General features: G+C 29.5%; 2 protein-coding genes across 3 annotated transcripts in view; both read right to left on the bottom strand.

Moving 5' to 3' along the window:
• LOC105248612 overlaps positions 1–14,921 on the bottom strand; it is a 277,209-nt gene that overhangs the window by 152,231 nt on the left and 110,057 nt on the right. The window lies entirely within an intron of this gene.
• LOC112638235 lies at positions 8,647–14,041 on the bottom strand. Its single transcript, XM_025409514.1, has 2 exons — positions 13,667–14,041; positions 8,647–9,005 (listed from the first exon to the last, which is right to left on the bottom strand). Exons 1-2 carry the CDS (start codon positions 13,869–13,871, stop codon positions 8,773–8,775), a joined length of 438 nt encoding a protein of 145 aa, XP_025265299.1. The 5' UTR covers positions 13,872–14,041; the 3' UTR covers positions 8,647–8,772.

Below are 14,921 nucleotides of genomic sequence, written 5' to 3'. Positions count from 1 at the left end.
TGCATTAAAAAGTTTGATTTATTTGGAAACTTTTTTATTTCTTTTATTTTTTTCATGAAATCAGTAGTTTTCAAGAAAAAAAATAAAATACGTTATCGTGCACAGCACGATGATAAATAGCATAGGTTTCGAATTACGAGAAGTTAGATTTTAAAATAAATATAAAATTAGAGAAATGTTGGAAAGATTGGAACAAAAACAAAATTATAATGAAAATCTAAAAACCTAGAAAATAAAAACCTAATTATTACCACCATTTTTGGAGAAGTATAACTCCACAAGATGGAATGTATATATTTATATGAAAAACCTCCCTTAATTTTCGGCAAAGAATCATCTAAAATTTTTCACGCTTATTAAGAAATACTCTGTATACAAAAATAAATATAATCTCAAGACAATATAAAAGTTTCTGGAAACTTATACGATTATCAAATAAAACTTTGTAATATCAAGCTGACGTGAGACATTCAATGGCTTACAAAAAAATGAAGCGTGTCCGAAAGGACATTTTTTCGCTCTGTAAATAACGCATACACGCATCACGGGATGTGATAAAATCGCGTTTTCAAGATAAAATTCAACTTTGAACGCGAAATAAGTAACGAGAAAAGTTGTCTGGGAATTGTTCGGGTTTCCTGGCGGCGAGATTCGGTTCCCGCGAGTAAAGAAAATCCCCGACAAATTTTTTAATTAAATCGAAATGACCCGCGGAGAGGAAAAACTACAAATACAATTTATATTCATTTATATTTTTTATTATATTTATATTTTTGTATTTATTTTATTTATATTTAAATTTATATTTATATACATCAGCAAAATCTTCTCGCCCGACACGAGATCCGCTAGACGGCCAACACATTTCGCGCTCGCGATTTAGTTGCCAAACCGGTCGAAGGTGCAGCGCAGAAGCCGCAAATTAACGTTATTCACGCGCGCAAAGTTGCATCGTCACGAGACTCGATGAATTTTATTAGGCTCTCGTTCGTCCCGCGGCAACTTTATCGTTGCAAACTCGCCCCAAGGCTCCCCTCGATTAATCGGTTTACTACCTTTTCTTTTCGTTTGCTCACCGCGCAACAGAGCCCAGTCGGATCGGCGGCGTAAATACGGCTTAAGATGAGAATAGCAAAATTACAAAGATAGAAATGCGAGAGACGCGAGACTGATTAGGGTTGCACAAGACCCAAGACAAGACAATATTCATAAAATATTGTATTGGTATTGAAAATTGTCAAAAATTTAAATCTTGTCTTCGTCTTGAGTGAATATTGATAGCAAAAATCTCGTCTTGTATTGTCTTGTCTCGATTTTATTAACAATTTTTTATCTAATATTAAAAAATTATTTAAATAATATTTAACATGTAATATAATTTGAAATAATTATTACTATTGTGTTATATTTTAATTATAATTACTATGTAATCGATATAAATGCCGTCTATTTACATAAAAAAACATTTACTGTTTCATGGAAAACAGAAATTAATAATTATTTACACGCTCCAAGGGAATGGTGCAGATATAAATATTTCGGAGCAGTAAAAAAATCAAGTTCATATTTATCCCACATTGTTAAAAATTAGACATTTTAAGTTCAACTGCCTCGTCCATGCCAGTAGAAAGATTTTTCTCAATAGAAATTCTGACTATCAAAAAATAGAACCAGATTACAAAGTAAATCTTTAAAAGCACTAATGTACATCAATTCCCGGGTAAAATGCTCTTTAATGTCTAAAATTTGCGAGTTTGATTTCTAATTTATAAAAATGTTATATTGTATTAATATTAAATGTTTTTAAATTTATCAATATAAATGTTTTTATGGAATAAAATTTTTTTAAATTCGTATATAGAGATTTTTTTCATTTACAAATATAAATATTTTAGTTTTTTTGAAAACCAATAATCTTGACAAGACTAATAATCTTGACAGTCTTAGTCTTGGTATTGTCTTGATAACTAATTAAAAATCTTGTCTTGATCTTGTCTTGAAATTCAAGACAAGACAAGACAATATCAAGACTAATCTTGGTATCTCGTGCAACCCTAAGACTGGATCGAGGCAGTCGGTTAATAAAGATGCGCGTTTAAAATAGTGCGCGTCCCGGATGATTTGTGAATTGTGATTAGCGCACATTTCGCGATGCGAGAGAGAAAAAGGCGAAGGGGGAAGGAGCACATTTAAATATCAAACTTATTCATAGAGTTTCCATACAGATTGGAACCCGGTGCTTTTAATTGAAGCCGCAATCGCGCTCTCTCGCGCTGCAACTATACATTTTACACGTCGATATCGAAGGGGTGAGAAATTAAAAAAAAGGCAAAAAAAGAGTTGCATCGGGAAATCAATCCCGCGATGCATTCTTGTGAGACGAAAACACGGATGTAAAGTGCGATTCAACACGCTGTCACTTCGTTATTGCATCACTAGGTGGCAATCTAATACGATGCAGATGCTGCACCCATGTGCATCAGAGAAACCGACCATGCCAGAGAGCAATTCCTGCTGCCTGCTACCAGGGATGCGTGCGAGAATTGCTTTCGAATGCGATTTATTACGCACGCTCTCACTGTGAGCACTCCTGATATTTCGCGTGACACATGAATAGATTAAAATACGAGTGCATGAAATATGGATTCAATAGAAAATGACAGTCGAATCTTTCCCGATTTTAAAGATTTATTTAGCCGCGAAACCAACTTAATCAGATAAACTAACTAGTAGAATTAATAAAATTTAATCTCGAGATTGCAGAAATTTTTAATTCCTCCGTTCATAATCAAATGAAAAGATTTATGCAAGAATTAATTATAAGAGTATTAAAATATTTTTAAATATGTATAAATTTGCTATTACTGCGTTGACTTTATCGAAATGTCAATTGAAATTCACCCAGTTATCCATTTCATTTATTATTTAATTCATCAAATATCAATCATTTTAACTTCATAAGTATAAAATATTATCAATCTATAAAAGATATATTTGATCTATATTATTGAATTCATTAAATATATTAATATAATCTTAATTTTATAGATATAAAACATTATCAATCTATAAGAGATACATTTATTATTTATCAATATTATTTATCAAATATATCAACAGTATATATATCCTAATTTGTTTGTATAAATATATGAAATATTTTCAATCTATATGAGATATATTTATTATTTAAAAATTTTTTTTACAAGTATTCAACTTTGTGCATTCAATTTATTATTTAATCTATATTTAAATTGTCAAATATGTCAATAATTTAATTTTATAAATATAAAATGTATTATCAATCTCAAAATGGTATATTTTTATAACCAATCATAATAAATATGCAAACAAAAGAGGCAAAAATTTTTATTGTCGCGAAGAAAACTTAATTTTACAAATAAAAAAATAATAAATTCGATAAGTAACTACTCACGTGATTGTTTTGTTATTGCCAGAACCTTCCTTCTCTGTTGTTTATTCTGCTCCTTCATGGCACTTGTACAACACACACTCACGAAAATACGATTGATTACGATCGCGTGGCACTTTGTACGGCACTCCCGATATTAATTGCACACGCACTTTATTACATCTTGACGAGAAAACAAAGGCGAAAACTATAATCAATAACAATTAGCGATTCCCGGTACAAATTACTCGTGTATATTCGCATCTTAAAATACTTTCATTACATTGATGAATAAATATACAACTTCAAGTGAGAGATAAATTCCCGCGCGGACTTATTCATTTTTAGATCAGGTTAGATCGAGCACCATGCATTTCGATCGAATAAATAAATGATTATTACGCGATCGATGCTACGATAGAGTTATTAACTACTTGAACAGATTACTGGAAAAGCATTTAATCGAAATTCGAAATTCGTAGTACGCATTTTCAATGTACATGCAAATTCCGCAAAATATACCATGAATAAAGTTCGAGTGTCGATATTACTTATATACTTTTCATCCGAGAAGGCTTTATCGCGATAGTTAATCGATTTCGCGAGACGATATTCGCTAATTGTAGTAACGATCAAGAGAACGATCGTATTTGGAGAAATAATACGACGACGTATAGAGCAGTTTGCGCCGCTGCCTTCCCGTTCGACCGTCACCGCGTAAATGACGGTGACGCGTGACGTCAGATAAACAGTAGCGCGCTTCACGTATGTTACGTGTGTGTGTGTGTGTGTGTGTGGTGTGTGTGTGTGGCGCGTCGTCTCGTATTACCTTTCAAAATATGATGTCCTCTACGATTATCAGTCCGTATTACGAACTAATTCTAATACAAACGGACGAATATTTACGACGGATATTTTATAAGACATATACAGGGTGTTTCAGACCACCCGTACCACCCATTTAAAAATTGGAGAAGTGGTTATTTCGAAAAAGTAAAAACATTTTCTTTATAAATCGGGTGCGCTCTATCGAATGGTGATATTTTCAACTTCTGGTTTCCGCCGGAAATAGGCGATTCACATCGGAAGTGCATTTTTTTTAATGGAACCCCCTATTTTTTATTGCATATTCTTGTAACTTACCTCGAGAGCTTTTTAAAATACTATAATAAAGTGTTTTTCCATTGAATACTTTCCGAGTTATGAGACTTGAAATCATTTCTTAGTTTTACATAAAATACATATCTTGTAAAATATTCATTTTTCGATTATCTTACGATTATCTATCTTCGATAATCAATTGGTGTAAAGAAAACACATAGTTATTTCTAAGAAAAAATATGTAATTTGCAATTAATAATTCCATATTTTTTCTTAAAAACAACTGTATGTTTTCTTTACACCAATTGATTCCTCTCATTATTTTATACATAAAAAGAGTATTAAGATAAGATAATCGAAAAATGAATATTTTTCTAGATATTTTATGGAGATTTAAGAAATGATTTCAAGCCTTATAACTCGAAAAGTACTTCATGGAAAAATAATTTATTATAGTGTTTTGGAAAGCTCTTGAGATAAGCTACAAGAATATGTAATGAAAAATAGGGGGTTCCATTTAAAAAAATGCACTTCCAGTCTGAATCGCCAAGTTGAAAATATCACCATTCGATAAAGCGCACCTGATTTATAAAGAAAATGTTTTCACTTTTTTGAAATAACTACTTCTCTAGTTTTTAAATGGGTGGTACGGGTGGTCTGAAGCACCCTGTATATAATGTGTCTGAAGAGTGTTTATTAATAATAACATGTATATATTTTGTGGGATTTATGTGTGAAAAATATACTATGATTGCGATATTAAATTTCAATTAGATATTTTTTAGCGATTTATTATGCTTTAATTCGTGTAATAAGATTGAAGATACCATTTTTGTATTTTAATAAAATGTGGCATTATAACAAAACAAATCGCAAGTACAATATGGATCAGTTTTATCAATAACAAAAAGAATTAATCGATTATTTCGAAAACAATTAATGATACAATCGTACAAAAACAATTAACCGATTATTTCGAAAACAATTAATGATACAATCGTTTGATCCCAGAAGTAATCAACTGCTAATTATTGTTTGGGTATCATCGTGGAAACGTATTTATTTGTTCAATCGAAATCTATCATGTGAACAATTGGCAAACTTATATATATTTATATTACGTTCTTGATTATTTATCTTTAAATATAATCTTTTATATATTATTCGCTTATAAAGCAGAATAATAAAATTCCTTTAAAAATTAGAGCATCTATCATTTATTAGCAGTAAAAAATAATATTGTGGTGTAAAGAAAATTTGGGCTTTTAATTTTCAAATACCGAGTAGATTATGGTTTTCGCATTTGTTTTCTTATCGCAATATAATACAGTGTGCAATTAACATCGAGATGTTAAGTGTTGAACGATTGTCGTATGCTAATAATTAATGCATACGATCGTTATTAATCGTGTTTTCACGAGCAAGTACCATATAAATGTTATAAAAGCATATAATGAAGGATGAACAAAAAGAAGAAGAGACCAGTGAAATATTGGACAATAACAGATCAATCGAGATTTGTCATATTTTTTTATTTTATTAATTTCTTTATTTGTAAAATTAATTGTTTATTTATCTCTGCGATAATAAATGCATACGTAAAGTATTTTGATAGATTGAAAATCTATTTAAAAATACTTATAAAATATTTATATATAATAAAAATATATGTACAAATTGATTAATATATTTTCTAGATAAATATATGTAAAATATTCCAACATTATGTTCGAAATTTATAATTATTTAGATTATTTTTATAAAATTTTGTTATACTTTTATTTTTACTATACACTTTATAAAAAAGTTGATATTTAAAAATACTTTTTTTGTGAATTATATCATTTTTTTCACATATTTATTCGAAAAATGAAAATAACAAATTCAAATAAAGCACCATTATTTTTTAAATATTAAAAAATATGAATTTTTTTCATTTTCTTTAAATACGTTTGTATTACCAGATCATAAAATTTGATCATTTACACTGTTGCGTATTGTAAATGTTAAATTATTTTTTATTTTACAATCTGAAAATATATAATAAATATACGAAAATTATATATATAATATATGTTTATGTACGTTCATGTAAAATATTTAAAAAAATAATATAAGTAAAAAAATGGTAAAAGCTTTCTATATATTATTTCGAATAATGGAGTTTTATTAAAATTTGAATTAAAATTATATACTAGTTTTATTAAGAATAAAAATATCTGCAATACTTTTTATTATACTTCCAATTATAATTATCATTATCTTTGTCTCGATTTTAGTACATATCAAATTAATTAACGGGCAAAATCTTGATGAAATATGAAAAAAGATGTGCATAGAAATTTTATATTCACAAATTCATTAATATGATTAATCGAAATATTAATTAAAAATTTTAATATTACTTAAAAAATAAATAATATATATATGGATATAATTTATAATAAATTTGATTAAAAAAATTCGCATGTATCCGTTTGCATACAATTACTGCCGATAAGTAAAATTATTTTTCGCGCAATATATGATAAAAATACAGTAATTCTCACGAACACGGTCGGAATATTCTGTTTCACCCATTGTCTTGGTCTTTATTGAAAGACCGAAGCATTCTCAGGTGTAAACGCACTTCATTCCACGAAGAGTGCGCATTCAAACTTTCTAAACTACAATTTGTCTTGATCGCTGATATTCCAGCTTCCCGCACCTCTTCTTTTGTCATCGATTTTACGGCTTGCAAGATTAAAGAGACGCTACGCGATAATTACTGACTGATGAAATCGAGAGAGTCTTCTTCGTGTATTTGTAATCAAATATTCGGTACGGCATCTGCCCTTTAAGTTTAAACAATTTTTAAGCAATTTAATGTCATGAGAATGAAATTATGCGATAATGCAATTGACTAAATTTCTAATTATACGTCTTAATTTGACCCGATTAATAAACATGGTGTAATGTAATTCTTTGACGTATAAATGTGATGCTTATGTCCAATCTTATTAATTCATAAATGATATAAATAATTAATAAAATATTTCAAACAACAATATTTCAAAGTATCCCATAGAAATGATAAAGTCGATTTTTAATATAATGCTGAATTTAATATTCAAGAATATTCTAGAAAAAATGTTCAGCAATATTCTAGAAAAGAAATTTTATTTGGCTTCCGTGAAAAAAATTGGAAAGTACCTTACTTTATAATCTTTATAATCCACACAACAAAGCGTCGTAAAATTACGTATGTGCAGCTTATCATCTAGTTTCAAAAATCACAAAAGCCATAATTATTTTCGAATTTGTCATTGATATGTACGCCATAAACTAGGGTTGCACAAGACCCAAGACAAAACAATATTCGTAAAAATATTGTATTAGTATTGAAAATTTCAAAAATTTAAATCTTGTCTTGAGTAAATATTGGTAGCAAAAATCTCGTCTTGTATTGTCTTGTCTCGATTTTATTAACAATTTTTTATCTAATATTAAAAAATTATTTAAATAATATTTAACATAATTTTTGTAATATAATTTGAAATAATTATTACTATTGTATTATATTTGAATTATAATTATTACTATGTGTAATTGATATAAATACCATCTATTTACATAAAAAAACATTTACTATTTTATGGAAAACAGAAATTAATAACTATTTACAGGCTCCAAGGGAATGTGCAGATATAAATATTTCGGAGCAGTAAAAAAATCAAGTTCATATTTATCCCACATTATTAAAAATGAGACATTTTAAATTCAACTGCCAATCTTTAAAAGCACTAATGTACATCAATTCCTGGGTGAAATGCTCTTTAATGTCTAAAATTTGCGAGGTTGATTTCTAATTTATAAAAATGTTATATTGTATTAATATTAAATGTTTTTAAATTTATCAATATAAATGTTTTTATTGAATAAAATTTTTTTAAATTCGTATATAGTGATTTTTTTTTCATTTACAAATATAAATATTTTAGTTTTTTTGAGAACCAATAATCTTGACAAGACTAATAATCTTGACAGTCCTAGTCTTGGTGTTGTCTTGATAACTAATTAAAAATCTTGATCTTGTCTTGAAATTCAAGACAAGACAAAACAATATCAAGACTAATCTTGATATCTCGTGCAACCCTAACATAAACGGCGTTATGATGTTTCTCATCTACTTACAAGGTAATTATCGAAAATAAACCTCGCAGGTGATATTAGACAGTAGCCTATAACAAAGGACTACTTAGTGACCAGAGGCACGTTTCTCAAGACAAACAAGCTGATTTCCAACGCGCGAACACGTTTATGTTGTGATCTATTATAAGACCCACGGGTCTCCACAAATAAATCTCGACGCGCACATTGTACCAGCGAACAACTGTATGCGCTTTACGCTGAATCTGCAAATTACGCAGTCGGTTGGTCTGCGCGTCGGTCGGGTTGAATGACTGCTCGCCATTAAACTTTAATCGTCGTGGCAAAGCTTGTACCAAGCTTGCTGTAAAATTCGAAATGTTTTATTGTCGATGTAAATCTTTTCATTAAAGTTTAAATTATATTTTTATTCATACATAATTAAATCTTGACAATTTTGATAAATTATGTACATTTTTTAATACAAGTGTATACAATACGATAAGATTTGGCGACAGTGTGTCTATTATTAATTATATAGTTTATATTAGTAATATTATATTGAAAATATAAGACTATTAAAAATTATTTTAATTATATATTTTGTTTCGATAAATTATCCAATATTTCATTATTTTTTTCTGCAAATAGATATAATAAATTGAAAATATTTCTGCTTCGCGTAAAATCAATCAATTATTTCAAATAGAATTTGAAAAATTTCATTATATAAATAAATTATTGCTTCATATTAATTATTTATATATAATTTAATACAAATAATTCATTTGCAATAATTTTATTTTTCTTATTTACAATAATAATTTCATTTATTCAAATCATTATTTTTTGTCTAAATTTGAAATACTCATTAATTTTCGCAATTTTTCCGACTCGTATAAATAATATGCGAATCATGCGGTCAACATGCAACAACAAAAACCTTTTAAATAAAAGGTCACTTGCGTAATAAAAGGAATTTCATTGCATTTCTCTCTTTTTCTTTCTCACTATTATTCTCACTATTAATCTTAATACACGCATCTAAATATCCTTACACTTTCAATCGGAATAAAAATTATAATCGAATATAATTGTGAGAAAATGCCACGATGCAAGCGCGATAAATTAAGTTATATAACGATACGGAGAAATAAATCAATATAATTAAAGCACTATGATACATCTAACAGATCTTAACAAAATAATTAATGTTAATATACTGGAATTATTTCCGTAATAATCGCAATTAAAATAACAGACTACACAGCATCGAACTAGGCCAACAGAGAACAGGAAATTTATCTTTATCATTTATTAAAGAAGGAAAGTAGAGACGTAGCTTGCATCCAAGCTCCAGTCAAAGCATTATTCCAATTTATTATTATTATTAATAATTTTCCCGATGACGATTTGACGCAAATTTCTATGATAATTTCTAGTAAACTCGACGAACCAATTGTTTGGAAATTATATGGTTCAACTTTATATCCCAAGCGTTGTCATTATTCGAGATATTGTGAAAAACGAAAAAGAAAAAGCAAAAGACGGAATAAAAATTTTCAAAAATCTTTAAGTCTTCTCATATTTTTAACAATCTTTTTTTGTAAATAATAATTAAAATTGAGAACTGAAACGTTTTTTAAATCTATTTGATTGGTACGCCAACGGATTGTGATCTTTTATGCTTTCACGGTGCATAAAGGATACAAAAAATTGTACTTTAGCAGATATGAATTACACGAAGATTTATATTAATGATGGGTTTTTAAATTCACCGCAATGCATTTCTACCACTTTGCTTCTACCACATGCCATTCTAACCTTTTTATAAAAACCTGCGACATACATAATGCCTTTGATCCTTAGTGGAACTGAAACCTGAGATGAACGATTTTTCGCAATATTTTCAACGAGCTGCACGATACGTTTTCACACAGAAAGATGTAATACGATGTTTCCACCGGATACATCAAGCCGAAGGAAATATATACATATATGAAATGTAAAATCAGATCTTTGATATGTCAGATCGAATGTATTAAATTGAATATTTATTAAGTCATAGGATTAACATACGATGCATTAGATTAATAAAAACAAAGATAAAATGTAAAATTAAATATATTAAAAAATAAAAATTTAGAAATATAAAAATATAAATAAAATATTGCCGAGATAATATCAACTCATATTTAATAAATCATCTTAATAAATATCTCATATTATTCAAAAATGCATATTTAATTAAAAATGAAAAAAATATTATAAAACACGTAAAATTGCATTTATGAAAGCAAATATTATTTATTCAGCGAAAGTAATGAAAATATTACGTTTTTGACTGGTAAACATTTATTTTATTTCATTTTATAAATTAACAAATGCACATAAATTTATATATATAATTTATTAATTTAATTTTTTTGTGTATTTAATTACAATAATTACACACACAAAATTTTTTACGAATCCTTCAATATTTTTACTATTTACAATATGTAAGGACAATGTTTTTTTTCATGTAGTACTAATAATATTCAGTAAATATTGCAATATTTTACGTGATATCAATCACTATTTGACAACAATATTCAAACGAATCAAACGATAAATTTTAATAAATTGTCTCGCTATAAATTTTTGCTCTGAATATACATCATGCACATGTGTTGTTTATTTTGCATATGTGCCATGCTATATTATCTTTTAATCAAACGAATGACAAAAAGAAATAATGTTTTAATTAAAGTGAAAAATTATTTCGCGACTTTGGTGGTCTTCTCAATGTGATCAACGTTGCGTTGCATTACGAAAGAGTTCTATTGTTTCGAGGGAGCACACTTTTCATCGCGACAGCCCGTAATTATCATAGCCCCACGATATTTTCTGGGTCGATTGAAATCTGCGATTTATCGAGCGCGATAATTGCATGTGAAATACGTTACCTTTCACTCTTCGCGGCAACAAAATCTCATTGGCAGGCGAACAAGTTAATAAAGAAATATTTATCGTTAATGCGTGCCGTTTTGTTTCTTCAAGTCGTAGTAATAGTCTTCTCTCATCGATCATTCTTATATAATTCACGATCTCGTCGCAATAAGTGACCTGCGGCCACCATGAAGAACATATGCACGAGTCTTTCTTCTTTTTTTATTCATTAATTTGACCAACGTGAGAACGTGTCATACGGAATATAACACCGGCCAACCGATAGTTTCCAATTAAACGAAAGCCAATCGAAGTTTTTATTGAAACACATCTGTTATCGTGGGAGGCAGCGGGGCATTGAATATTGTCAAAGAATAATTAAATCCGATGTTGCGCAATATTCCAGTCGAAACCGCTGTAATCTTGTCGGATTTAAACTGACCCAGTTATTTTCCGCAGAAAAGCTAAGTTATCCCATAATAAATACTTTGGAAACTCATTTAATAATACTTTGAAAACTATTACATATACTGACTACGAGATTTCTCAGACTTCTCCTAGTAAACTTGCTTTCTTAAACATAACTTAATTACATTAATATGTTAAATGTATTTGAAAAATAATAATAATAATAATAAAGAAAAATAAAAATAAATTAAAAATATAATAAAACATGATATAATAAAAATAAGAAATATACCTATAATTATTAGCTTTTTGTTATTAACCCTAGTAGCTTTATTACTACAAGATTTTATCGCAACATATAATTTATTAAAATATATAAAAATTAATAATAAATTCAAAAATTATTTCTGTCTCTCAAAATTTTAAATCAAGAAATCATAAAAAGAAAAATGCGAGAAAAATCAAATATGTAATGTATATTTAAATAATTTTAATTATTATATATATAATAATTATACATATAATATTATAAATTCTTTTATATATATTAAATGTATCCTTGATGCCTTGATATATCATTTAATACTAGTTTTAACATATTTAAAGATATCTCTTAGCGTACGAACGTTTCATTCGATCGAGATGTTGCTCTTCACCGAGTTGTTATTTCAGCAGCGAAATTTCCATAGGATCGTTCTCGGAAATCGCAAAGAAAACACTAGCCGTTTTACGATCTATCAAAATGATGTTCAATTGCCTTGCAGCAGGTGGCATTTGAGATCGCGCGCATGTTTTTGACGGTTGGGAAATTACAACGAATGATATAACGCTTAATAAAATCGATACGTCATACGTCAATGATTCGAGTAAGTAATATTGTAAATAATTGTTATCACATATAGTGACAGTCAAAAAATGTCTATCATCGCCGTAAATAACGCAAACAATAGAAAACGGAAATAAAATACGATATTTTCCCGAAAATTGAAAGATCTGAGCCGGAAGCTCGAAAATGTCGAGTTTATACGATTTCACGAGAGTTATGTGACAGACAGTGCAAATAAATGAATGATGCCTGAAGCGAAGCGGATTCGATTCGAATAGATCCCGCGCCATCATATCATTATCACGTGATATGTGCGAATGAGTTTTATTGGGATTGCTGGCGCGTGTCATTTTTGCGACAATGCACATCTATCTCTCGCTTACAGCTGATAATTTGTGAAATCGAATTATCAATGACAAGCTGCACTTTCACGTCTATTCGCGCTTTTGATTTTGCAACAAAATCATTTTCTATATAAAAACTGATGCAATAAATTATAAGTAATAAATTATATTTATGTAAAAACTAAAATTATATTTATATAAAAATTGATGTAGTAACTTAAATAAAATTAGAAAATTTTATTGATACGAGAAATGTAAGAAAATTATATGTCGAGATAATAATTGACAAATATAAAAATACTTTTATATGAAAGAAAATGTTATGTAAAATATAATTTATATCTATAATTGACTACAGACCAATATTAAATCAATATTTCTTTTTCGTAGCGTTTGTGCAAAAGTTCTTCTCTCTCTCTAGTTTCTCTCGTAAAATTTATATTCCGAAGATGCTTTCCCGAGAGCGTATTGTTGTGTAAATTTTATGAAACATGGACTTTGACATAAAACGCTTACCTGCGATTTTCCGCTCGCGCATTCGCCGCCAAAGGGCTTCCGCTTTGCGCATCGGCCAATTCTCGACTTTCGCGCTGAAGCTGCGGAAGAACTTGTATTCCTTAAAGTGCGACATCCTTCGGCCGCTGGTGTTTCCTGTCTCGTCGATGTTACCGGATGAACTCGTTGTGCTGGCTCGACAATCTTCGCTCGACATGTCTGCCATCAAAAACTAATTTCCGTTTCCGTTTGACGTAAGAATTGCGTCAAGTTACGGTGACCGAGTGATGGTTCACCCAAAATCGAGTCGTTTGACATGTTTCTTCTCCTCGTAAAAAGGTACTGGATCATTCTTAAAATCCTTGTGTGTATTATCTTCATGAAATATATTCTTTCTCTCTATTTTAAAATATTTCCAGATATATATAAATATATATTTGTCATTTTTAATTTACTCCAAAATATATTTTTATGCTTAGCATAAATATGTCAAAATATAGCTCACATCTATCTCTTAGGATATAGTTTGTACGTAAAATAAAATATCTCGAAGATATATTGCAGCTCTCTGACAAGTGGGAAAGAGCGCACGTAGCGAGAGAAGAATGAGAAAACTGAGAGCTACTTCTATTTTCTTCACTGCAAACTGTGCCACTTGTTGCTACCGACTACGCGTTCTCGGCAGACGATTGTTTGCTGTATCACATCGTCGATCCGAATCCTTTCCGGAAGTCAGCAAGGCGATAAGCGAACGAGGTTCGCTCGTCATAGGATTCCCGCACAAAAACTTCTCTTCCGTGATTCTTTTCTTTAGAGATTAACAACAATGCTGTTTCTCCGAGGAAAATTACATTTCAGTTAAATCTCCGTTAATTTTCTACGATTGTTTAAAAATTTCTCTTCAATTGCTTCCAAATTCCCTTCTCCTCCACTGATTGTCCATGTTTCAGAATGGACTTATCTCGTGGATGCTGGGAAATTTTTCTACATCTATTCTTTTCACGGAGGGTGCTTTTATTCGTGACAGTCTTAAGAAATAAAAAGGCAAAGAGTTTGTACGGTTAATCCGAAGCGATCCTGAGGATTTTCATCGAATAATCAATCGAGATCCGGTGTATTTCGAAAGAGCTCCATCGCATTTCCAGCGAACGATTTTACAGTTTCTCGAGAAAGAAGGGAAACCAGCTGAGCTCGACAGCTGTCGGCCATCGCCGTCGGTTGCGCTCGATCATTTAATTGAATTCTTCTCAGGTACCAGTAAATATTGCGTGCGTCT

The sequence above is a fragment of the Camponotus floridanus genome, unplaced genomic scaffold (genome assembly GCF_003227725.1).
Source record: "Camponotus floridanus strain SB8 unplaced genomic scaffold, Cflo_v7.5 scaffold10, whole genome shotgun sequence".
NCBI classification, from domain to species: Eukaryota; Metazoa; Arthropoda; class Insecta; order Hymenoptera; family Formicidae; genus Camponotus; species Camponotus floridanus.
This window is presented reverse-complemented; position numbering and strand designations above follow the sequence as displayed.

Bases quoted from the DNA above. Each gene is read 5' to 3' on its own strand.
- LOC112638235 (XM_025409514.1), bottom strand. From the start codon at position 13,871: ATGGCAGACATGTCGAGCGAAGATTGTCGAGCCAGCACAACGAGTTCA. The intron at 9,006-13,666 runs GTAAGCGTTTTA...CGAATTTTACAG, and splicing joins GCGCGAGCGGAAAATCGCAG to CAAGCTTGGTACAAGCTTTG.